The following is a 27,094-nucleotide window of genomic DNA, read 5'->3' as shown; positions in this document are numbered from 1 at the left end:
GAAAAGTCAATGGAGAAATGCAAGACACCCAGCATTGCAGAAAGCTAACTAGAATTTGTATTGGATGTTGCCATCTTGACAACATGCTGAGGAGAAAATATAGTAACACAGTTCTTATTTAAAAGCACAAAACCCTGGTGGGTTGCAACACAGCTGTAAAGGCAGTTAAATCAAGCTACATGCCTAAAAACCTGCACAGATGGAATGCTGAAATGGGTGTTTTAATTGGTGTTTTTCACATTGAATACTGTTTCATAACTGCCTTCCTCTGGTAGTCACTTCAGAAAGGATTAACAGCATCAGCTACTTGCTTACACCGTACTCTCTTCTCTTTAACACAAGGCATAGAAAACTCAAAAGTGCCAGCATGTACTGCTCCCTGGCCATCGTGCAGGATTTAGGTTGTCCCCTTCTCCTCCCACAGTGGTCGAGAGGGGCGAGGGCCGCAAGCGGTATTGTTCTCTTCCCATGTACAAGTGAAGTTTAAACCAAAGGATGACAGCAAGATACAATACAGAGTGAGCGTCTCCTTACTTTGTGTTAGAAAGCAGTTTGGGTCTCCTACTAATGGTTGGGGTTTTTTGTTTGTTGTGTTTTTATATATATATAACTTTATATTTATAGATCTATATGACTAGGTCTGACAGTCCAAAATCAAAATTTCTATTCCAGATGAGACTATTAAATTCTTCTTTGTATCCCTATGGGCAACGTGCAGAAATACTATATCCTGCTTGTAGATGTAAATCTGATCGATCTCAGACAAGCGAGCAAGTGTACAAAGCTCTTCCATCGAGAGCTCGAGCCTTGCTGTTAATAGAAGCAGGGGGGCTCCATGACTGTGTTAATGTCATATTTGCTTCTACCTGTCTTTGCTTCGTGATGATTCTCTGGAGTTAATACATCCACCTAGCTATAATGTACTGTTTGAATTAAAAGTTGAATTACACAACCAACAGTACCTAACTTCCATATCCAGGGAACACCAGTCCCACTGACTCTAATAAACTTACCAAAAGTCGTTGAGACTCGTGGCTGTAAGTACTGATTAGAAAATGGGGGGTAGCCACTCCTGGATGTTGAGGTTAAGCACACGGGAACATCCGTCTTATGCATGTGCAAACGCATCCATTATCTCTATTAACAGAAAAGGAAGAGGGGAAAAAAATATAGTATTAAAAGAAATAACTTGCTGATGCTGTGAGTTTTCTTGAACACAAAGCATCAGGTCACACAACACATTCTTCGTCCATGTTAATGGTTACTCACAGCTGTGGTCCAGCCTCCAAGGCACCCATAGCCAGGGCAGCTCAATTTGGAGATGAGCTCTGATAGATTTTAGCTGCTAATCCCTGCGGGACACGGTGGCCTTCCATCATAGGCTTGCCAAATGTCACGCACTACACAAGACTTGCACCTCGCCACCAATGGTGATTGCACACTTGCCTGCATGCTGGGCATGGCGTCCCCAGCTCTGGCCGCAAGCTGTAACGCTGCCACTTGGGGACCTCAGCACCGAAATGGGGCTTGTGCTTAAAGGTGCCCAGGAGAAGAACTGCCACTGCCGCAGCCCCTGCTGGGCTGGGTGACAGCCTGAAGCGAAGGATGATGCCGGGGAGGAAAGCAAAGACAAAACCAATTATAGTGCAGAGCAGAAAGCCTGAGCGTTCTTGTTTTGAGTGGCAGGGGTGGAGGTCAGTGCAACCACGGGCTGCTGTCAGGCTGTGCTCTGCGCCCTGCTCCTCTGCTCAAAGCAGCCACGTGCCAGGTCAGTCGGCACTGACCTGCAAGAGCCTGCTACCCACACGTGCGTACAGGTGTGCCCTCAGCTGTGGCCTTCACGTGCAGGTCCCTCCCTTCTGCAGGGACGTTTCATCTCCTTGCCGCCCTTGGTTTATCCCTCAGCTGCTCCTTTGCCTTCCAGTCACGTTAGTCCCCAAGAGATTTTTTTCCACAGAATTTCTACTCCGACCTTGACCTGACTGAGGGAAGGGGATGTGCAGAAGGTTGCTGGGTTAAAAAGTGCTGAAGTGGGATATCAAGCAATGACCCACTTCAGGAGTGGAAGAGCCTTTACTTCTAGTTCTTGCAGGACTTTCCAGAACCCTGGTGTTCAGAGCTGCACGGTAACTTACACAAACACATTGGAAATCGAGATCTGTCGGCCTCTACAGACATTCAATTCTCTAGTCATTTTTCTTTCCAGCCTCTGCGTCTACAACTATTGACAAATCATGTCCAGCCTGGTTTTCCTCGTTTGCAAACTACCACACTCAGCTGAGTCATCCCGGCCTCGTTCACACCACATCACCAAGACTGATGGCAGTGGGGACAATCAGTAAGAGTTAAGCCCATAGGGCTTTTCCTTTTCAGATCAAAGCACTTCACACAAAATATTTCAGCAAAGAGCAAAGAAAGCTGAAGGAGTCTTTGGAGTGTATCGAAATTGGCAGCAGCTTTTTATTAGCCTGAAGGTAAAGCAACTGTATTGTATTGGGATTCTTTTTTTTTTTTTAAAGAAAGGAACATTTTTGTTTACACGTTTTTGTTTATAGAGTAAATATGCTTTCGAAGTTTTGTTAAAAATGTAAGGACTGTTCTAAGGCATGCTACTGGGCTGCATTTGATTAGGATTCCTTCCTGCTAGGACAGATGCAAGGTCACTCTGTTCAACGTGTTGCTGAAGGGGTTTCAATGAATTCCCAGCAACGGGAGTAGGAAGCGTGTGTTTCGGTTTAAAATGTTGAGGAAAAGTAACTCATTATTGCTTCAACTTGTTCCTTACCTGCATTTTTAAAGGCTCCTTGGATTGTCAGTGCTCAGGAGAGAAGCAGGGGACTCGCACAATCACCACAAAAAAGTCTAGCGCAGTGCGGGGGTGAACTTACGTGGCCTACAAATACCCCTCGCAATGGTTTGAGGGTTCCCAGTTCTGCTATAAAACTACACCCTAGTTGACCCATCCCCTTTTTGCTAGGCACACATACATGCTTCGGTTCAAGTTCAGAAAATAAACACAAGCAAGCGACATCAGGTTTAACCACTAGAAATAAATAGTTCAAATACCAAGGAGAGGAGTGTTGTCTCACTCCCTGTAGCAGTGGTATTCACTCCTTTTTAATGATTTGCAGGTGTCTAACTGTTTTCCATTCAAGGTGTAGGCACACTACAGTGGATTTAGGCCTTCCAGCAAGTTTCCTTTCTCTGATCACTTTTCACAGACCCCTTCAAAGCAGTCCACAGGCACGCACGGCCTCACAACTTAAGCTCAGGAACTGTTGGGTGCAGAAAAGGAAACACGAAATGGAATAGGAAAGGAAAGGAAAACTTGCAGGAAAAAGAAAAGAAAGGCCTGAATCATCTGCCAGATATCACATCTTATGTCACTCCCACACGCTGTGATCTGTTATGAGTTCAAGTGTTGGAAGAAATTTTGGGTTTCTTCCAGGACAGCAGGCAGGGTGAGGATCACAAGAGCACGCCGCAGCCAGTGAAAGTCACTGCCGAGGTCTGTCCTGCGCTGAGAAAACGTCTGGGGAAAAAGAGCCCTCGGGGACAGGAATTGCTGACATGGCAGTCTCTTATCCTTTAGAATTGTAACAATACCAATGTTCATGCTGAAACCCCATATAGGATCTGCGACCAACCCACTGAAAGCAGTTACCTGTGTCGTCCTCAAGATTTTCCTCCTCTATGAGTAAACGGTTTTGTTTATGCACATGGACTCATAACACAACATCAAAGCTGCGAAAGAGAAGGCAGGGTTGGGCAGAAACCTCTGTGGTGAGCAGGAGTGTCAGAGAACGGGTGACCTGCCCTCTCAGCCCCTGCAGGAGAGCCCCGCACGCTCACAGCCTCCAGCATCCCTGCATCTCTCCCATGCTCAGGTAAGAGCATCAGAGCAATTCTTGGGACCAACCCTCACGATCTCAGAAGACCTGGCTAAAATAATGGTTTCACGACACAAAAAAGACCTGCCTTTAGCTCACACCGCCACCTCAAAAACAGTATTACCTCGTGACATACAGAAGTGACCCAATACAGACTCCTGCTGCAGATTCAAGTTTGTTAAAAAATACTGCCGTTTGCTTTGTATCATCAGGCTTCATGCTGGGTAAAGAATCATTTCTTCACCAACAGCTAGCAAAAAAACTAGTTGGAGTTTTTTCCTCCTGTCCTGTCTAGTTCACAAGCAGTGTGAGTACTGCCCCGTTTCTGGTAAAATCGTACTACTGAATCTGTGCAAACTCCCCACCTGAGCAAATCACAAAGCTACACCCTGCGGCTGGAGTTTCCTTAATTGCTTCCCCAACTGCTTGCCCTAGAGCCCCCTCTTAAATTAGATGAATACAAGAACTACAAAGTTTTAATAGCCACCATCATACAGCAAGTATCTCAGTCTCCAAGTCACCATTCCCACCCGTAATATCAAGCACTTAAGATGGCAATTTCTCATCCTTTCTTGAGGACCAAGAAAAATATGCATCACCAGTGCTGTACCAATGTATTTACTGCTCCAGGTACAGTCAAAGGTTTTCACCTCACACGTGCAACTGTCCTGTCAGAAGACTGAAATTACAGGGTTTCTTAATCCTAGCTTCTCGTCAGCATGGGGTAGGCAAACTACCAGGAAATTTGCCTACCTGTTGTTGAGCTCCGTTACTGACATTCAACATCTTCCACTGGAGAAGGAGACGCTACAAATTGTCAGCAAACCAAGCAGCTGGGCCTCACATCTGCATTTGAGCTCTAAGTTTAAGCCTTTTACCACATTCCCAACCTAAACATAGGAAAGCATTTGCTCCATTTATATGACATCACATATGTAAACATATACAATGATATACTGCAGAAATAACTACTTCTAATACAGCATAGCTAAGGACAGACACCGCCTTCCCAGAGCAGGGAGGGCACTGCGCGTATGAGAACGTGATCCTCATCAGTCAACAGTACAAACCAAGAAACTACCAAAGCCAACTTCTAAGAAACGGCAAGGACTCCACGTAGCACAAGAGCCTTCAGGCACTCAGGGTGCTCAGACAGTAACCCTGTTCTAGGGGTGGGCCTCCCCACTAGGCCAGCTCTTTGCCGTGACAGCCAGCAAGCCACTCCACCCAGCCAGCCTGGTGGTTCAGGCACTCTCTTCCAAGACAGAAAAACACATCAGCTCAAAAGTGTTCGCTCCAGATGATGTAAAGTCAGGTCCGTTTACCTCAGCAGACTCTCTAATAAAAGGCTTATTGCACCTGAAAGGGTAAAACTCCTCATCAAGCCCAAACATACCTACCTACCACTTTGTCCTTTGTCCAGGACGCAGTGTAATCCAGGAGCACTCGATTGATTTGGTGATACCCAAACAAGATGCTTCAGATCACTGGTATGTGGATATTGGACAGAAGGGGCTTAATTGCTACACAAGACCATAATCTTTGTGGATGTGACACTGCATTCTTATGTCACGTAACCGCACACGTAGTAGAAACTACTTCACATTTTATTCGCGCCAAGGCAGCTCCTGCCAGAATTGAGACTTTTAACTGCAACAGACAATACCACTCTTGACACTTCACAATTTTTGTCCAAAGAGACCTTTCCCAAGGCAGAAGGTTCTTTACTTAGAAGTAATCACCAAAAGAAATCAGCCCTTGGAGGTGAAGGACTAGCTCTGTACTAATGCAGGCAACGCTTGATGCTTAAAGAGACACTTCCAAACGGAAGGACTATGAAAATCCATGTGATACCCTACAGCACAAGAAAGACTTGTGGCCTCTGGGACACACAATAAGGACGAGACTGCAATTTTGAGCAGTCATAAGCAGCAAGTTCTGCTTCACTGCTTAATACCTGCTCTTCTCAAAACAAGCTGCCTCTCCACAATGTCTTACACATCCGTGTAACTAAAATTTGAGTGCAAAATTTTAAAGTGTCCAGATACTCCAAAGAGGACAGCTATATAGAGACCTAGAGAACTATTCATGGTTCATGGGCTAATTCTGAATACTTTTAATGGATTGTACAGATTTCTACACCTGCTTTCATGAAGTACATTACATTCCATACAGACATGATGCCATCTGGCAGATGAATGCGTATCTTCTGCCCCGTGATGAAGCAACAAGTGATCCCATAAGGCTCTTACTGATAACTTTTCGAAAAGATGTATTTCTTGGCTAATTGCAATATGAAAGAGTTCTTGTTGAAAGAAGCAGAATGCACTCCAAGTTTTGCACATAGGGCTCTCAAATCATTTTCACAGACACACTAGGATCACATTGCAATAGAAGGATCTTCCAATAACACAAAGCTGACTGACACATTTTACTTTCCAGTGTATAAAATCTATTTTTGCACTTCTTCCTGTAGAAATATGTCACAAGTAAAAAGCAATGGATTAGAAGCTAGGCAGAATCCCTACCACATAAACTGAAGGTAAAGGGTAAAAACAGAGATGGCAAAGTCTCAGCCAAAACCTTTCATATACAGCAAGAATTTTGCTACATTCCCTTTCCCATAGCCAGGTACACTAAATTAGTTACATCAACTAACAGACCTTTTAAAAAGTTAAAAAAAAACCCAAACAAACCAAACCAACCAACCAAACAAAAAAATGACATCAACTTTAATCCGTGCACTCCCACCTGAAGAAGAAAGCCTGAACACAGTAGGCAAAAAGAAAATCCTGTTTCAAGGAAAATACCATCTCCAATATTGATATATCATGCATTAGAGATTCCTAGGACTGAACCGCTAACACTTGTATGCTGCTAGAAGCTTAGGCATATCGTAAATGCATTATCTGCTGCAAGCAGGGTATTTTCACATCAGGCTACCTGAAAACCTGAATCTGAATAAAATTTTAAACCAGTCTTCTTCCATAATTTCTTTTACATTTAAAAACAGTCTGCAGTCAGATCAGTTCCTTTCAGCCAGGCAAAAGTTACAAGCTAACAACAGTGTCATAGCGGTGATTCTTCAGTCTTCATCTTTTTTGTTTGTCCATTCGAACCACGTTGCAGATCCTGCCTTTTCTTTTTCTGCTGCTGTAACCTTTCCTCTTTCCTCTGTAGGTAGGCAGCCATGTTATCAAATGAAGCCTTGTAGAGACTGCTGTAGTGGCTCTCTGCGCCAACAAAACCTGCAATTGGGCAAAGCAAGAACACAAGACAAGTGTTAATTCCCTTAGTGGTCTCACTAATTACTTCCTGTACTGTAATTCTAGATAGTGGCATTTCAACTCATTTACTGTGGTCCTATCCACTTTAATAAATACCAGCATTTACACTACGTAAGCCTGATTTGTGTTGCTAAGCATCTGTCCTGCATTCACACAGCCAAGCATAGCCTCCGTTTTTAGGCTAAAAATTTCACACAGAGGCAAGCACCTGACATTCAAGCAAAGAGGGCACACAGCTCTCTTTACATGTTGGACACTTGCAGAACTTCAAGGCTCCTGTTTTAAAATGACTGCTGTCACCACTTATTGTTAGACATCCCATTGGAGTTGTTCCCCAAGACTTAAGCACTGCAAAGGGTGTATGCTACCTAACTGTGCTCAGCTGACTTGTCTCCTACAGTATTAACTTAAAAGAAGCTCAAAGAAGTAGACTTCAAACAGTGATGTCCTACAGCACATACACATTTCTAAACATTCACCCCAATGGTTCTGTTACACGTTCTGTGAATTCAGCATAATATTAATCACACCATCTCCAAGACTGTAAGTTTAGACAAGTTTAACAGGGAACTAACTTCTGTTCAAAAAACCCCAATTAGATTGTTTCTTTAGAGAATACAGAATGAGACTAGCTGGCTAGGTCCACATTTCTAAAAATTGTTAGAGTGGTAACCTGACAAAGCCAGTTACCTCTAGTTCTCTTTGTATTCCTACCTTTTCCCACTTCCAAAAATTCTTGATGTTAAAGGGCAAATGCAAGGAAATCCAGTGTTTGCTAGGGTTTGGTCCTGAAGCTAGTGTGCTGCTCCACAGTAATGTACATAGAGCATCCCCTTGTTTTGTGGTACACAAACAAAACAACTTTCCCCTCACTGGTACTCAGCAAAGTGCATGCCTTTACTCTCGAAAGTCTTGCACTTGCACAGTAACCAATTTATTGGCCTTTGGCCCTGGGAGAAATTGCGTGCTGTCAGTTTGAATATCCATGCTACTCTCTACTTGACCAGCCTGCACCAAATCTTGCTCTATCTTTTTCTGAGATCAATTATAACAGAATGTTAAACTGTTCAACGTGTACTTCGAGACTGACCTATGCATCTTAAATCCTACAGAATCATCAATCACGTGAAACAAGTTTATAAAAGGACGATATGCAGGCATTAACACTGGGTTTAAACAATACAATGATCATCCTTTTTAAAAGAAGTAACTACCTTTTCAAGCACTAATTATGCACTGGAGTAAGTGCTCATCAAGTGAGCCTCCCCTTACTAAGTAACAATAATAGACCCCATCATCTGAGCAGTCCTCCTTTCCCAGCTGCAGATGCAGCCAGCTACCGTGTACCACAGTAATTTGCTACGCTGGCTAATTATGCTTAGAACCTCTTCCCCTGCCTGTTCTTTTTACTTCTCTGTTGCTCATTTTCACTCAGACCTCACACTTCTAATTATCTGCCTGGCTGTAACTATCAAGTCTGCAACATCTACATGCAAACACTCTCCCTTCTAAACAAGTACCTGACTTCCTTTTAGATTTCAAAGACTGTACCAACTTAATGACAACTTGACGACCAACTTAATGACAGCTACACCCTAAACCATCCAATACTAGATATTAAGGAGACTACACTAGACTGCACATTCCTGCAACTCTTCCATCTATGTGGGTTAATCACCTTTCGTATGACCACCAAAGACAGACCAAGAGACCAGTGGGGACTGTAACACCTTTTTTAAGGAAGAAGGTTCCCAGTCTCAAGTACAGGAGAGAGATTTCAATTAATCAACTCTCAGTACATAATGAGACATCCACTAGCACATGTCACAACCCTTCTCTACCCTGCAGCCATCACTGACATAATTTCACCTTTTAAATAAGTTGGGTGGTTGTTAAATACAAAAAATCCAGGAAACACAGGGTGCTTCTAAACTAGTAAACCATGCATTATTTTTCTGCCAGAGACTGGAGGTGGGGCAGAAATAAAGAACAAAATGAACCAACCCTGACACCAATCAATTTCATCCCTGATGATACCATCCAAGGTCACACCCTCCAGCCACAGCAAGCTCCACATAATCTGCCTTGCCAAGGCAGACCGAATGGCCCATCTTTACAGCGAAGCTGCTCCTCCCATGGCTATTCCATTCTTACTATCTCCACTGTACCTCTGATAAAGTGTCACGCCCATGTAAGAGACAAGACGACAAACAACAGTATTCGATATCACATCAGTAAGACAGACTCCAGCAGCTCTGTCATAGGGTGTTTAGATACATCCCTATGATAAGGTGTCCATGTAAAACAGTTATAATGCCATAATTCAGATCTAAATACCTACATCATTTTGTGGTAACAGTAACCTGAATGCACTTCATGATCTACACTAACTTCCATACCAGATGGAGTGATGAAACTGAGAAAACTGAAAGATTAAGTGACTTCAACAGCCAGCTGAACTGACCTGAACTCTGATTTTGCTCCTAAATCTTATGCTTTAGCTGTAAAAACTGTATTTCCTGGGCCTTTAGGCCAAATTTCTCACCTTCAAACACTGTCCAGTTGTCTTGAAGATATTTTGACATCTTCTGTAATCCTTTGTCATCAGTTACAGGCTGGGAAAAGAAGGAACATTGCATGATATTTTGGGAATAATAAACAATCTCATGTTTCACAGCACACTGAAAAATGCAACAGCTCTCAGATGAGTACAGTGAAAGGAGAGCGAGTGTAAGCCCTCCATCATGTCTTTTAGGCTCCTTTTTTCCAGGACTGCCACAGAAACTTGGCCTGAGATCACGTGTTCTGCTGTGGAAGCTTTGCAGCTTGCAGGAAAAGAAAATGGATTCCCACTTACTAATCTGTGAGGAAAAGGAATATCACAAGGAACACGTAAGGGTCAAAGAAGTTTCATTTAAAACCACTTCACAACTATACCATAATGAACTGGGGACTTAAAAGGATAACAAGCAAGTTTCCAGTTGTTTAATAGGTTATTACAGAGAACTTGATAGCACATCCCTCAAATTTGACTCCCTGTTCTCAATGAAGAAAAATCCCCTCATACTTCCAGAATGCCTTGTCCCCCAAAGGATCCCACAGAGGCAGGCACAGGGAAGGCTGTGTGGAAAGCATTCCTGAGCAAAGCACAAAGGGATTTTGTTGTTCTGTGGTTTTTTTAAATAATCAAGTGTAGCACACAGAAAGCACAGGCAATGGTTTAAAGTACTGAGTGCAATGGCTGACAACCACTCTGCTTGATCCCGCTATGCCAGATGTTAGCTTCACCAGAGAAGAGACTGATATTCATAACAAGCTCTCAGCAGCTTTGCATTATACACAGGTGAGAGAAGCAGAATGAGATGTGTATCTATGACTTTTACTCAGTCTCAAGACATAGAGAAGTGTGCCGTTTAGCTTTCATGGAACATAGTTTACTCCATTTTTGTTATGGCCTCAAGACAACACAAAACATTCAGGATGTTAGCATAACAAAAGTATCTACCTTCCACTGTCCATCACATGGTCTGTACAATTGAAGAGGAGCTTCACTGTCTTCCTCCAAAATCCATAGATCTCCTGTTTCCTCAAATGCGATGTCCCAAACTTTATGTTTCAAAGAGATTTGCTGTCTGTAAACTAGCTGCTGGGCAATGGCATCAAGCTGAAAGACGTAGACTGTGGGAATACTTTCGCGAGGAAAAACTTAATTACCATTATTACCAAATCCACCTACAGCCATCACTTGTACAGCAAACTACAAACACCCACTCTAATTCCAAACAGAGCCAAAGCAAAGTCATTAGGACATGCAAAAAACATCCTAGCACTTTGAGTGCAGTTTGCTTACATGATCTGAGGCAGAAGCTGTAAATACCTAACACGCCAAATGGCTTTTCAAGTGTTATATGAAAGAAAAAGCAGCCAACGCTGCCTTTTCTTTAAAAGCAAAGGTAGTGAAGGGAATTTCATAAGGATTACTAAGGATTTATATAAGGAGTGCTGCATCATAGCACACTGGCCTACAGGGCTTCACTTGAAGGAACATGTAGCTGAGCACCAGTCAAAATAAAACAGGAAAGGAATTACATGTCGAGGAGGGGAGGAGGGAATGAGAGGGACAGGAAACCTTGACACGGCTAAAGAACAGGACTCTGGCACCGCACTCATCTCCACCTCTCCCATCAGCACTCACTCCTCTAACAGCCACAGTCTCTACATGCAGAGCTTCCTAACCTCCCTCAGACAGGTCCCCAGTGTGCCAGGCAGGACACCTCAGCTCCCTCCTGAGTTGCCTACCAGGTCCACATGACAGCACTGTTCAGAAACGCTGGGCTGTGGAGCTGGAAATAAAACCCTCACACAGAGCACGGCGCAGCCCCTGGGCTAAGTGACATGGGCACAGCCCTTGGCTGACATGGCTTCCCCTTCCAGGGCCAGTTTGGATGCCCATGCAGAATGCATGATGGGAAGCAGGTAAGGCTCCTCGCTCTGGCGAAGAGCAAGTCCACTGAGGGGACGGATTGCCGATTTCACTGTACAGGCAGCTCTGGCAATCTCTCCCTTTCCTGTTGGCAAGCTTTTGTCAGGAAGAACAGCTTCCTTGGCAGGCTTAAGGTGCTGTGGAAAGAGAGGAGAAGAGGTCTTGTCCATCCCCGCAAGACATTTCCCCACCAGTTGGATTTGTAAGGTTCCTCAGTGCTTAGGCCCTTCAGCTTCTGAGCACTCCCTCCTTACACAAACACATACATTTGAACTCATCAGTCAACGCAGCCTCTCCACAGTTTTAAACTGAAGCAATGCTGTGGCTTTGCTTCAGTGAATGCTGAATGGCCGAACCCATTTACAGGAGGAGAATACGGTAATAGAAGTTTGGCCGCTCCATCGCCACAGCACCCTGAACAAAATGGGACCCAAAACACATGGGTCAGGCACAGCGATTTAGGGAGACATCCTGAACACCGAGCAGGGCTCTCGTGCATCCTAGCCTCGTGTTTCCTCCCATGAGGGAAAGGCATCACAGTCTGCAAAATTCAACCAAGCTGGGTAACCCTCGCACTCACCTCTGCACTCAGACCAAGTACAATAAGGACTCAGAGGCTCCCCGTGAGGCCACAGGCATGCCTCGGACACTCAGAGACCCACAGTACCAAGTACTGCAGGCTAGGGGGAAATTAGGACAGCCAACAGGGAAAGCTGCTCTTGCCTTTACACGAGCTGTGATGATTTTAGCCATTATTCCATTTAGTCTTACCAGTCACAAAGAATGGCAACATAACCACCTTGACAGCAGTAGGTTATTCTTGACACAGGGTATTTCTATTAGGAAAAGAAAAAGAAACATCCTTGTAAGTTAAGACCATTTATGGGCAGAAAATTCACATTCCATTTCATGTCTTAACCTTTAAAATTTAGCAGATGTCTTAATTTACAGTAAGTTAAGCAACATAATTACCTTTAAACTGCAGTCAAATATATTTTTGTGCCAGTGTTTGCTGTTTTATGAAGTTTTGCACGCTTCTCCCTTCACAGCCATCCAAACAGAGATCAAATGTAAAGGTTTTAGTGAACTACTCTTAATAGACAAACTAACAGATGAAGGAAAAGTACACCACCTTCAAACATTCTCTCCTGCAACGCTAATGACAAAAACATCAACATTAAGCCTGCTCAGCCAGGATATCACACTAGCAGCTTAGAGATTATAAACACAAGCCATTAGCTGCTGTTATGTTTGTTAAAAAAAAAGAAGATAGTGATGCATAGCTAATATCCTTGCTGCGTTGTCTCTGTTTTCAACCTGTGTCTGGATGAAGCCATACCCCTTAACAGAAAACGTGTTCTGAAGAACAAGGCAAGACTGCCTGAGGCCATCTTCATCATTAAAACAAACAAACAAACAAAATCCCACATCCAACAACAAAAAAAACCCACACCACACTCCTAATTTAGCAGATATATAGTTTTATCTGGGAAAGAACTGGAGAAATACCTTTGCTGCACAAACCATACTATTTGAAATATATAACAACTGATTCGAGGCTCCTTGAGTGGGAAGTAAGAATTTGGGAGGAGCAGAGAAACTGCAAGAAAATGCCGTAGGGTGCTTTTTCAAAAGTATCTGTTACATAATGTGAAAGATGAAACTGCAAAGGCAAAAGGCTGGTTCTCAAGTATATTTTATAAGTAGCGATAACACCAGCACTTCTGATTAATAAAACCTTCCTACTAGAGAAATAGTGAGTTATTCCCTTTAGGGCAGGGAAAATGCATGTTCTTGACACTCTGCTGGCAGAATTCAGATGCATCCTCAAGTCCTCTTTCCTTTCACCCCCTTTCCAGCCTTCACCTCTTTCCTAACATGACACTGGCCACTAGACAGAACCTCTGGTTCACCAGCTTAAGTTGAATTTCGGAGTAACCACAGGATTTTACCCTTTGAGCTACCAGCTGATGTATAGGTATTGTCAGGGTGCTTGTTTCGGAATTTTGCAATCAGTGTAGGAAAGCAAAACAAGCTGTACAGCTTCCAAACATTCAAGTCAGCAAGTTTAATACCAGAAGCTAACTATTTTGTCAACAGTACATGATACAACTACTAAAAGATAAACCAACTGCAGGAAATAAAGTTAATTAATTGCATAAATATAGCTGAAAACCAGGGTTACACAGTGCATCTCCAGCACAGGAAAAAAAAAAATAAAATCCATTGTGTGATACAATCTCATGGAGGGGAAGCAAGAACAACGGCATGCGCACACTTTTCACTCACATACTCAATTGCCTGTTTGGACAGAAGAGGAGCACTTTATAAAAAACATTATCAAAAGGATGATATGTTTTAGAGCTCTTGGGAACAGATGGGACCAATCTCTTGCTACTCTGCAGAAATACTAAGTTGTTAGTCCATATTTAGCATTGGGACCCAGGACCCCTGTTTAACATGGACATAAAAAATGCTTACGGTTCCAAATACCAGGTAGGATGAGCGGGCTGAATCAGAAAGGTTCTCTGTAGCTAATACATCTAAATGTAGTTATTGCAGTATGGAGCCATTTACACCACAGCTTTAGAGTAGAACTGACAGCTCCTATTGTAAACCACCAGTGGGTTCTTTAGACATTTAAGGGAACAAGCCAAGAGATATAGATATTAAAAAACACTAAACCTGTGATACTTATTTTAATAACAAAGCTCTGCCTCTCTGTCTGTCTTACAACAAATGTGCAGGGCAAGTGCAGTGATGGGAAGTGCCCACCTACACAGCTGAGTGCTTTGTCAGAGAGACAAAGGGTTCTGTGAACTTGAAGTCTGCAGCGGCTCTCCCCCACCCTCACTGCGGAAGGGAAGAGGAGGCTTTTTTGATTTGAACCAAGTATTATTCACAGCTGGACAGGGACAAGAAAATGCATCTTCTTTGCAAGCTCTTTCCTTTCCATGTGTGGGTAAGTTAACAATCAGCAAAGTGAATGCAAGCCTAGGAGTAGTATCTTGTTCAAGGACAAGACCATGAAATCAGTTAACTTAAAGAAGAGCTACAAGAGCAGTCTGTGATAAACAGAAGTTCACTTGGTACTCTCTGAACTTATTCAGCATTTATACGACACTGTTATCAGCCTGCCAACACCTTAAAATTAACTTTTAATGTCATCTGTGAGAAGAGGTGACCCTATGAAAAATTAATGTACTGGAGCATTGGGGTAGAGTTGTGCAATTCATGTTCTGGACTTTAAACAAGCTTCTGCTGTCAAGAGGATCAGATGAGGTGAAAGCTCCAAAGCAGGAAAAATATTTATATAGCAGTATGAAACTAGAGAATCACTCCCATTCTAGTGGGAAAATGAACTGAGGATCTGCAACCCATCAGCTGAAACCAATGCTGCACTGCTCAAAAACACTCCTACATTTCCAAAACAGACATATATTCATCATCTGCCAAGCAAAATAAGCCCACATTTATGTGCTCACATGACCCACTATGACTGATGATTCCATTATCATTGTGCTTCAAGCTGTGTTTCAAGCTTCAGTGCGTTCACAGTGGTTATCAATGGTAAAAATGAAATGCAACATGAAAAAGAAGAAAAACACTTATATCCCCATCTGATCTTTGGTTGTCAGAGTCATCTGCAGACAGCGTGCTAGTTACAACCTACAAACTGCTAACTCAAGAGATTGTTCCCTTAAATTCAGACTATAAATGTCACACTAGGTTGTGAAGATGATCTTTGATACACCTGGATGCACAGCATGACTAAATACTACCACCAGACATCATCTCTGGCATTTCTAGCACTATGATGCCACTAAAACACAAGTCTCCTTTCCCCTTTGGTCCTGTTGGCCATAAAGACAGTAATTGTTCTGAAAGAAGTACATATTGACAGCTGTGTAGCAATACAGCACAAAGGTGGCAATGCACCGCATTAAGGTTTAAATCTGTCATTTATCTGTCTGTAATCACTGGGACACTGCCTGATCACTGTTCCAAGTATGTACGAACTCTGGAAGTCAACTGAGTCTTCTGCACCCCTCAAGCATTGTGCAAATCTAGTGTCATCGGAGACAGACTTTAAAAAGCCTGTAAGAGTGGGCAGCAAGCAGAATTTCACAGATTCAAGGGACAGGCCAGCCTGAGGCTTCCAAGACCACCGTCAGGAGACAGACATGGCAGTGGATAGAAGAACTGCAAAACACTGCAGGAACAGAGTTTATTAACTGCTGTGTTATATTTATTAACACACAGTTTGTGGGTTTTCCCTTTCTGTCATTGCTTACTCACACCGAGGTAAAGAAGCTAAACAGAGACTCCTCAAACAGTCAAAGGACACCCCAAATTTCTACTGAGAGACTCCATCAGCACATAGAGTATCCTACGGAAGGGACTTTACCAGGTATGTTAGGAGACAAGGCAAGTATTACTAAACTACATTCAAAAGCCTTCAAAAACATTTTAAGAGAGTTGGAGATTACTTTTTAAATCAGTTCCTCTTGCAGCAACAAGTTTTTTTCCTCTAACATTTGTTAGTTTACCCAATGCTACGTTCAAGGTTTATTATATAGTTTAATATTATTTTTTTATAAACTTGTTTGTAAGCAATGGAGTTAGGATTCAGTGTGAGATCAAGCACTGTTAATTTACATGCAAGCTATCTTGCTAAATGCTAAGACAGTCTAAGCAACAAGTAGCATCTTTTACATTAATAATGGGATTCCCCACTTCACAGCTAGTTGCTTACTAGTCCTCAATGATCCAATAAAGCTAGAAGGCAAAGTATTTTAAAAGAAAACCATTCTTCCCTCCAAAATAAATGCCTTGCAACATTACTGCAGATATGAATTCGATGGCTATCAAACCACGTTGTTTCAACAAAGCACTCATTAGCTACTTTCGAACACAAAGATAAAACACTTTGGCTTTGGAACTCCCCAAGCCACTTATTTCCAGAACGCTATACGTGGTAAAGTAATTTTGTAGGTTTGCCTCAATCTTAATTCTCCATTCCTCACTCAAATCCTGCTGCACCCAGACTATAAGAGGATACCAGCTAGATGGGCTTGTCACCTGATTTGGTACACTCATTTTTTGCTTGTGAAAAAAACAACCAGCAATAGCTACTTCAAAGATTTCAAGCACTAGACTCAAGCTGGAATGGGCCAGAAACCTTGTGAATGTGTATGAAAGGTCTCTGGCTCACGTGTGCTTTAAAGTATACTTTCAAGTTCAGGAGCAGGTTAAATTGTCCATATAGATACTACCCTGAATTCCTGCTAACAGGAACTCTAGGCCAAAACCAAGATTTCCAGTATCTAAGCTTTGAATGCTGTGATGCAAGTAGCTGCCTTCCTGTACAGACACAAAGTTGCACGTTATTACTCCAACACAAAGAACAACTTGCTGATGTCTTCTGCACAGAAAAAACCTTGAGTTGTCAGGTCTGTTCCTAGGACCTTGGTCCTTCCATGGCTTGTGCTCCCAGTTCAACAACTGGGAATCCCACTAACAAGATCAGGCCAGACCTACACTGACAGCAAAGAATCTCTGAGAGATCCCCAGGAACAGCTCCTGACTGCTGGGTGAGGCTCAGCACAACATACTTGGACTAAACAAAACCTCAACAAAACACAAGGAAGGAAAGACAGAACTTTTCAATTCAATTTCAGCCTGGATACGAATTCCGCAGTGGATTTGCCTCAAGAGCCATGAATGGCTACAGGCTTCCCAGTCACCTAACAACTGGGAGACAGCTGTAGCATTCAGAGAAAAAGTGTTTTTACAGATTCACATGAAAAACACATGCAGCAGGATGGGTGGTAAAATGAACAACTCTTAAACAACCCAACAGATTAGAAGCTGGCTTAATATGATGTACACAGCAGGGACAACGAGTGCTGTTTCGCTGCTAATAGGTCGTACGCCAATTCATGTGACAAGAAAGAACAAAACCAGAGATCAAGTACCACTGCTCACATCAGATTAGCATCCCAAATCACAGTAGCACCCCAAACGTGTATGTATGACACCACTCATGTACAGGCTGCAAGCTAAGGAGAGATCCTGGGGTATTCAGTTTTCACACAGGACTCATACATTTTAATTCTGGACACTGCCCACCTTCAGAACAACCCAAAAGAACAAGCCCAGTGTTTTGACTCCACAAGGCAGTAGTATTGCAAGTGACTGGTTACTAATGTTACAAAGCTTCTTTTTGCTCAGATAAATTGCAACTTTAACACTTGAAATTCTAAGTGTTTTTAAAAATGGGTGAATTTTTAGATCTTTCCAGTGTTACAAGATACTTTCTGGCTAGGAGACTAAGGCACCTGCATTTTTGGAAAAATTTTCACGTGAAGGCTTTGTCCAGTGTACAGAACTTACATTTGGGAAGAATTACAAACAGCTTCTTTTGATCACTGCTTGGCACTTTTTAGAAATGCACACAAGATACAGGAATGGATTTCAGGGACCTTCTTCCTTTCCTGAAATCCCAGGCTATTGTAACAGTTTCTACATCTCACATAACTTCCAAACCCACGGAGAGAAGGGAGGCACTCCTAACAAAATGCAACAAACGTTTGGAAATCACAAGGATCAGGAAGATAGCAAAAGCACTAACACACATGGGCGTACCTGGTCAGTTTTAGTTGTCTCAGACCCACAGATGCTACTTAGATGACAGCAGTACACTTCTTCCCCACTTTTGTACTCCCAAAGTCTCAGAGTCGAGTCCTGGACAGATGGAAGGGGATACAAGTCTATTACTAACAGCACCTCAGGCAAAGAAAGGCCACTCATGGCCTTCAGCTAAATTCTATTTCCCTGAAGAGCTCCCCACAGAAGCTGCTAAATAGTCACTTAGTTAAGACCTCAAATTGCAGATAAAGCATTTTAATTAACATAATTTTTCCCCTCCATTCTAAATTATTCAATCATGCTAACTTTAATTCTCCTTTTGAAGTGGAAATTGGGTAGTTGGAGGAGTGCATTTCAAGTCTGTCTCAAACAGCACAGTAATACATGTGCTCAGCATTTTAATGGCAATTCTTTCAGGTTGCCCTTCTCCACCCCTACTCTTGTTATCACTCAAATTGTCATTTGATTTAGTAACCTCCTGGCGAGAAGCTAAACACCTCTCTGGAAAAACAGAGTCATCAAAGAGCATTTGCTAAGAATGAAATACAGCCGCACACAGCACTAACACTAGAGTTGCTTAAAGAATTAGAGAACAAGAGACAAGAGCCTTAGGGAAGCAAGAACAGCAGCTGAAACCAAATGCTAAGAATTACTACAATCTTCACATCTTCACAGAAAACATTATTTGGTTCCTGTGCAGTTTTGGTAGTCTGGGAAGCAAAGAATATTGTTTCCCTTCTTTTAGACCAACTCCACCTACTCACTCCGTACAGGTCTGCATGACAGCAGAATGCCATCAATTTAAGAAAAGGGCTGGGGGAGGGAAAGGAGGGAACACTCACTTCTTCAGTTCTCATCCAAGCACTGTGTAGCACTGCACTGCAATCTCTACACAACATGCACTGGACATACTATGAGGATATACGGACAAGGGCACAATTCAGAACGAGTCTCACAGGGGAAAGCAAGTGGAAGGGTGTAGAGGGAACAATTTTCTTATCTTATAAGCTCTGAAAAAATAGGTGATCATAAGGCCATTCATTCTCAAGACACTCATTATCATGGCAAGCTGGCATAATACCCATTCACTTCAAAGTTGTTTAACAGTCCAATGATTAAAGTTTGTGCTCCAAAGCAAGAGTTAATGATGAACAAATACTGAGGACTTCGTGATTTCTCCATCCCAAAGATCTTAATAAGAAGCTAGCCTTGCTATAAACACAGTAAATAGCTCTTAAATGATCTAACAATAGAATGGCTGAACACTGAACAGAAAGCCAAGAAAGGGGGCGGGGGGGGGAGAGGAGGGGGAGAGAGAGAGGGCATGCTGGAAACCGTGAGAGATTATTCCAAGTATCCCAAGGAACTTGGGGGAAACACAAGCAAACAATGGTTTTAAAGTCTAAATTTTCAAGAAAAATACTTTTTTGAAGAAATTGCAATACATACCCCAGAAGCTGACAACAGCAGGTCAGGATAGTTGGGTATGACAAGTATTTTGCTTACAAACCTAAAGGGAAAGTAGTCAAAAGTTGAACTCTCTTGCATGACACTCTGGTCTTTAAACACACACAGTAAGAGAAAACACTAATTTTAATGAGAACTTTATAATAAACAAACAAACAAACAGATTCTCCACATCAAGCCAATTAGGAGGAAGAAAAAACTATGTCTACAGTACTTAATATAGTATATATACTACACAAACTACTGGCCTTCTACTTAATAGAAAAAAATATTTCCCCACCTGCACTCAAGGAATTCTACTGACTTCCTCCCGACGGAGAACATTGCCATTTAGATCAAAAAATGCCAATGGAGACAGATTTACTCAGGTAGCTTGTTCCCCCTTTGCAATTCACAATGTACATTAAAAACATGAAGCAACAGATGCTTTTAAAACACAACAGTGATGACTCAGCTTTCAGAGTACCACATCTCTCCCATCACAGTTGGAGATCATTCAAAAGCAATCTTTACAAAATTTTAAAACAAGCATGTGGCAATTTACCATCAGTGTCTACATTCAGCCAGAAACCTCGTTTTTCAGAAGTATGTAATACTCCTATGTCTACCATGACTTGTCTTTGCTGAGTAATGAGGACCTGAACTTTTGGAGTTTGTTATTAACTTAGAGCTCAGCAACTTAAAATGTAGTGACCTGAGCAGAACGTTACCTGAGTGGGACAGTCTTGCTTTTGAGAACAAGCATAATTTTAAGGTCATTAAAAAAAAAAAAAAGAGAAAAAAATAGAAGGAAGAGATCTGGTCACCGTAATACAAACTTTCATGACAAAGCAGTAATGGCAGGTGCATGCAGGCATAATAGAATCAACAAGAATCACCATGCACCCCATTGAAAGAAGAAAATCCAGGAGTGTGAAACAAGGCAACAATTATAGCTGTAATTATTTATGTAATCCTTTGCTTATTCATTCCTAATTTAAATATTGAATTTTTAAATATATTTCAATCCATTTACACGAAGTGCCTTTCCACTCTGCAGCCACTAACAAACTCTTTGGGCAGACACAACAGCCCCTGTTTAAAAGTGTTTTTCTGACCATCAAGTTCTATTCATTAGAAAGTACAACTGTGTACACAGTAGGTGGAAACATTGGACATGGCTCTGTAAACATGCTACAGAAACCGACTTGATCAAAGACTACTTAGATCTTTAACCTGAGTAGTCTCTTGCTTTTATACTATGCCAATTCTACACAGGTTAGACTACCAAATTATGTTATTAAAATCAGATTGACACTCCAAATTAATCTGTGTCCTAAATGCTCTATTAAAACACCTTGGTGGGTAAGTTTAGATAGGTTGCTACCCATATCTCAAGTTCCCCAGTCACACTGTCTTTCTTTAACTCATTTCTGATATAGTGAGTTGACTGCACCATGTTGCATCATCTTATGGAAGAATGTGCCTGGAAGGGTGGAGTTACCCCCAAGTAACTCAGCAGCCAGACAAGCAGAATTACATGCGTTCTCTGCCCTATGCAGGGTCAAGTCTTTTCTGCTACCTTGTCACTGTGAACTTCAAAAAGTAGCAGTGGCCACACAAAAAAACTTGCACAACCCCCCTACCCTACTCAAAACCCCTAACAATCAACAACAAAAAACCTCCAAAAGCCCACAAAACCACGTAGAGATGGGAGGCAGACTCAAGGGACTTTGAAAATACCACAACTGACAGACATTTTAAGCAGCAAAATGTAGAGGGAAAAGTCTTTTAAAAGTCTATTTGCCATTTGAGTCTTCTTCACAGGAAAGGACTACTGAGAAGAAAAGGGAAAGTACAGTCCCTCCTGTAGGCTGAAAAGGAAGTCCTGGTACACTGGCGAGAAGACAACCCCTATACCTATACCAAAAGAACTACTGGTCTTCTATTAAGTCAGAGCACATCTGAATCACATCAGTATAGCTAGCAGGTTGCTTTGCTGCCTTCCACTCTCCAGATCACTGTAAATAGATGGCCCTTCACTTCGGGAAGGGGAAAGGGTTGCCCACAGAGGTTGTAGATGCGCCATCCCTGGAAACATTCAAGGTCAGGTTGGACGAGGCTCTGAGCAACCTGATCTAGTTGAAGACGTCCCTGCTCATTGCAGGGGGTTGGACGAGATGACTTTTAAAGGTCCCTTCCAACCCAAACCACTCCATGAATCTATGATTCTAAACATAGACCTAGCTGTTGTTTAATATGATTTGAGGAGACAATAATTTCATCCATTGAGGCACAGTGAAGAGCTGCACACAATAACTTTTGCACACAACAAACTTACTCTCTGTGTCCCAGACAGTAGGATACAATATTATGAGGAGCCTTTGCCAAGCTGACTCTGATCTTCTCATCTCTGTCTGCAGTTAGGATATATCGGTCATCAGGACTCAGTGCCTGTTGGTAAAGGGAGAGTTTTAGTGCCCAGTAGTTCAATGTTTGTTTTAATATAATTCTTTCTAACTGGGAGAAAAAAAGATAAGCAGTAAACTCTTTCGCCTGACTCTGAATGGCAGGTGCAAGCATTAAGCCACACTTTTCCACCAATAATGGAAGCATAAATCTTTATGACAGTAACTTTCTCGCTCACTAAGACAAGCAACACTGTCTACTGGGTCCAGTGAAAGCCACTGAGCTCTAATGGTAGAGCGGAAGTCCCACTGTGTCTTAAAAAGAAAGAAACATCACACTGAAGAGCAAAACTGACATGACAGACTGGGGGAATTCCCATATACCTTCTGTCACCAAGTCTTCTGCGACTGTAACATGAAGGCCTTTTGAACACTTACACTCCCAGAATAGATAACCCTTTGGTAAGCTTGTTTCCTCACCAAACTCTGCAGACACAAACTCAGTAGGAAGAAATCCAGACCACATACTTCATTTATATAAAAGAGAACTCCCAAATCTGGGACAAGAGCAACAGTGAAAGACCCAAACACAAGCAGGAATGCAGGTTTGTACACTAACTACACAGAGGCACATACTTACCACATCCAATAGCAGTGACAAGTGACCCAGCTCAAGTTTTCCTTCTGCTTGGGGTTCTGTTATTGAGTAAGAATAGACATCACCAGACTTGTCTGCAACCAGAATCTTATCCTCTGCAGCTGTAATAATCAGGGAAGTGCATCTCCTGTTCACGGACCTGAAAGAAAAATGGCACAGTTTGAACAGCTCTGGACAGCAGCTTCAGCAACTCTGGATTCAGACCCAGTTAAACAGACCAAGAGAGTGGACAAAAAGCTCTCAGATGCAACACTCTTGAAATGGCAGCAATGAGAATAATGTTAAGGGAGTGTATGGGGCCGAAATAGCATTTTTGAGAGATATTAAATGACTAAACTATGTAATAGCAAACACCTGGGGGGTGGGAGAAAAAAATGAGAGACCATTAAAGCTGCATGCCTGCATTTTGCTTAGGTACTTTCTCAACCGAGTATTTTGCCTAGGCAGCCTGCCAGCACTGTAAAGAAAGACAACAGACTTTCTTGCACTCTCCGTAATAAAAATACAAGTTAAACACGTAGAAAAGAGAAGACAAAGTAGGAGTTCTCCTAGTAAAAGTCCTTTGCAGCAACACATCTAAAAACTGTGTTGAAACTATTTCTCCAGTTGCCACTTCATACTGTAAAACGAAGTCCTTCCTTGTAAGCCTCAAGGACTCTTCCTCCTCACATCCAGAGTCAGATAGCCACAGCCTCAGGGTACCTTGTCCAGGCAAAGCCCTGAACTTGAACTCTGACCTTCCCTCATCACCTGCCAGTATCTTATAGTTCCAGTTGCCAGTGTAGCAGGTAACGGTTTTCTTACAACTTTTCAGATAAATGTAAGGACCATATATGTCAGAAAACAAGTTTTAAAAAAGGTTTAATCACTTAGGCTGGAGCATGCTTCTGCAACGTAACAGCTATCGTTATTACTGTTACTCTTCTCTTTTCATAACACCTTTTTTCCAAACCCCTCTATGTCCTGTGTGTTAACATAGGACTGTGAACACCAGGGATCATAGGGAATGGACATTTCTATTCACCTACTCTGAAATTCAGTGACTGTCTGGAAGCAAAAGAACAATATACTGTACTTCAGGTAGGAAGACAGAAATTCTTTTTAGTGACTGTTTAAAGGAACACCGTAACAATGGGAAAACGTATAGGACAAGAATGCCTACTAACACATTGCAGGCTCAGGCAGCACAGTTTCAAAATAGGTTACCTTGCCAACAATAAGTCTTGCTCCAAGTTCATTGTACTGCCTTTGATCTTAAACACAAAGATTCAAAACTTCCCCTTGTCTGAAATGAGCTGACTACAAAAGCTAGCACCACGTGAAACCTTTCATACAGCTTCCCACAAAACACCGACACAAGTTACATAGCTCAACTTTGGCATTCTTTTTTTCATGCAGAGACCCTTTTGCCTGTATTCCCAGTTTCCTAATAGGAGGTAGTGATGTTCCCAAAAAATCCAGCTGTGGTCCTAGTTGATCTTTTAGCAGAAAACTGAAACATCAAACAATTATCCAATGGCATATTACGGGCAAGACATACAGGGCAGGGCAGCACGGAAGACAGAATGCAGAATGAACAGAATTTGCCATTTCTGGTTTTGTCGGTGATTACTTACTCACTACAACATTGGTTAACCCACCGAAGGTCCATCATGTACCCTACACACACAGCCACGCTGACAGAAACTCTATTTTGTTTTGCAACCAGGGCCTCACATTTGTCAGAGACCACCAGAAGCAGAGATGTCACATGCTGAGGTACTTTCTCACAAAGTCCTTCATGGTCCTCTTTTTTAGACCATTGTCACAAGCAGCAGCAGAAAACTTGTAACTGGAGGACCTCTGGTGGACACCTACAGACTGTTTTCTCAAGAGCACTGTACCACAGAAGGGAAACAGTTGGCAGCATCTTTAAAGACACGCTTTTAAGAGAGTTCACAAACTCCCCAAAACATTTTCTCCTCCAAATCAACAGAAACGGACAGTGCACTCACTAAACTGCTCAGTATTGCCCTTACAGGCCCAACCTTAGTATTCACTAGGAGCGGGTAAAATTTCAGTCCTTAAAGATGCAAATACTGTCTTTTGGAATAAGAAAAGAGATTATCCTTTCCTTAGCCAATGACATAAACATCTGCACTCCCATTTTTGGTGTGGGGCATACCACGCATCACTTCTTGACAAATATCTTTCAATTCCCAAGAACAATAAATTTGTTTGAGCAAGTACAAGGAAAAAAAAAAGCAGCAGCTTAGTGATAACAAATGGCAACATCCCAAGTACTACTATTTTAGTAGTACTCTAAATTAATCAGCCATAACTCCATAACAAAGCGACATGCAACATCCTGCTTCCTTACCTGACGCTAAGACATTCCCAGGAAGGCTTCGTATGGAACAGAATCAGACGTTTGCTGTCATCTGTCAAGGCAAAATAATCTCCTGATGGGGAGAAGGCAAAAGCTAGGATGTCATCGCTTCCTTTATCTGTCGGTTTTTCATCCTGCCTAATAGAGAGGAGAACAACAGTTCACAATCTGAGAGTTACTGAAATCCTGGAGAAGGTTGTTCTCACACCACCAAGAAGGAGCATGAAGAACAAAGTACAATGCTAAAAGTTTTATTTGTGCTTAAAATGTTAAGCCAACTCGAACATTAATGCAAAGAAAAAAGCCAAGAAAAAGGAAACTGATATAAGGTCTAAGCCTGTATCATTACCTGCTTAAAAAAAGCAACACTAGGGTTTGTACTAGCAGATCTTGATATAAATTTAGGGGAAAACAGTAAAATCGGCTACAGGTAAAACAATGTCCAGTGGTTGAATTTAAACTAAGAAAAAGACCTTTTCGGGTTTTGAAATCTCATGACTTAGCGACTAGACCTGAAGGAAGAGTTATGTAACTGGTTTATGGCTTTTTTTCCTTTCTCAGATGGTCTAATAAAAAAATGCAGCATTTTTCCATAAATGTCTTGACCAAGAAGAGTCATACAGAATCATTGGTTATACTACTGGTGTTTCTCTAAAAAAGAAAAAGGTGTACAGTCACCCTCTGGGATGAAACAGAAACAAAAAAATACATACATATAGATCCATCAGGCTTAGCAAAAACAACCTAGCCATCACCTGACCAAGGAGTCATCCTGTGACTTTCTGTTATTATCTTCACTGCCACATAACCTCAGCAGGAGATGCACCCTCTCGGAAAACAGCAGATTGCCTAAGCAGATTTTCTCACCCTTTATTTCCTAAGGTCGTCTTCTCCGCATTGATGCAATCGTACACGAAGAGACTGTCATCACTGCAAATAAAACCCAACGGACTAAAAACACAGGAACTAGAACAACCGCGAGCTTAACTATGAAGACTGTCAACTCTTTTGTAACATGCTATTATTTCGCAGTTATTCGCGCAACTGACCCCTATCTCGAGGAACCACCCCTGTGAAATGGGCTCCCAAAGTGCTACAGATGCGGTACAAGTTTAAAACCTTGCACTGCACACACACGCCAAAAAAATGCAATTGTCATCTGTTGGCAAAGCAACTGTGATATCTTACTCTTGTCAGGCTTAACATACTTGTCACTCGCATTTACCCTGGTGTTCTCATACCAGTGACATGCACTTCGTGGTGCACGACCATGTCAGAAAACCGTTAAGACTAAAAAGCTTTAAAGTGACATTCAGTAACAGAAAACGCACCCAAGGAGCGCCTAAAGGCCTGCGCTCGGCCACGCAGGGCTTTCCCGAAAGGCAGGAGTAGGCAGAGCCTCCTCCACGCTCCCACCGCCATCCCCCCGGCTGCCAGCTGCGCAGCCCCGGCAGGAAGGCCCCGCCACTCACTGCTGAAGCCGCAGGGGACATGCGGCGAGCCCGGCGAGCCCCCGCGGGGCAGGCCCTGGCACCGAGCGGCGGGGCGGGGGCGGCCTCGGCCGCTCGGATCCGCGGCCCCGGGCCGCCGGCGGGACAGGCCCCACCCCGCAGCCGCCCCGCCTGGCACTGACCCGGGCTCCCTGTACCGCGCCGCCAGGAGCCGGCCGCCGCCGCTGGCGGCCATCAGCGCCCCGCGGAGCGCCAGCGCCGGACCGGGACCGGGGCAGCGCCCCCCGCCGCCGCCGCCGCCACCCTCCATGCGTCAACGCCGCCACGTGCGCGCCACGGCAGGCGCAGGGTACAGGCGTCACCGCACAAGGCGATGACGCGAGGGCTGTGTCGCGCTTGCGCGGCGAGGGAGGCTGTGGGGGGGAGCCCTGTGAGGGAGCGTCTGCCCCGGT

The 27,094-nt window shown here is 42.9% G+C and overlaps 1 protein-coding gene across 1 annotated transcript; it reads right to left on the bottom strand.

Annotated features, from left to right (window-relative positions):
• Positions 1-6,608: 6,608 nt before the first annotated feature.
• WDR4 (WD repeat domain 4) lies at positions 6,609-26,952 on the bottom strand. Its single transcript, XM_050891370.1, has 11 exons — positions 26,825-26,952; positions 26,059-26,121; positions 25,183-25,329; positions 22,806-22,962; positions 22,099-22,211; positions 19,761-19,821; positions 18,309-18,407; positions 12,432-12,496; positions 10,683-10,866; positions 9,723-9,792; positions 6,609-7,138 (listed from the first exon to the last, which is right to left on the bottom strand). The coding sequence occupies exons 1-11, from the start codon at positions 26,950-26,952 to the stop codon at positions 6,960-6,962; spliced, it is 1,266 nt and encodes a 421-aa protein (XP_050747327.1). The 3' UTR covers positions 6,609-6,959.
• Between the last annotated feature and the right edge of the window lie 142 nt (positions 26,953-27,094).

The sequence above is a fragment of the Gymnogyps californianus genome, chromosome 1 (assembly GCF_018139145.2).
Source record: "Gymnogyps californianus isolate 813 chromosome 1, ASM1813914v2, whole genome shotgun sequence".
In the NCBI taxonomy this organism is placed as follows: Eukaryota; Metazoa; Chordata; class Aves; order Accipitriformes; family Cathartidae; genus Gymnogyps; species Gymnogyps californianus.
This window is presented reverse-complemented; position numbering and strand designations above follow the sequence as displayed.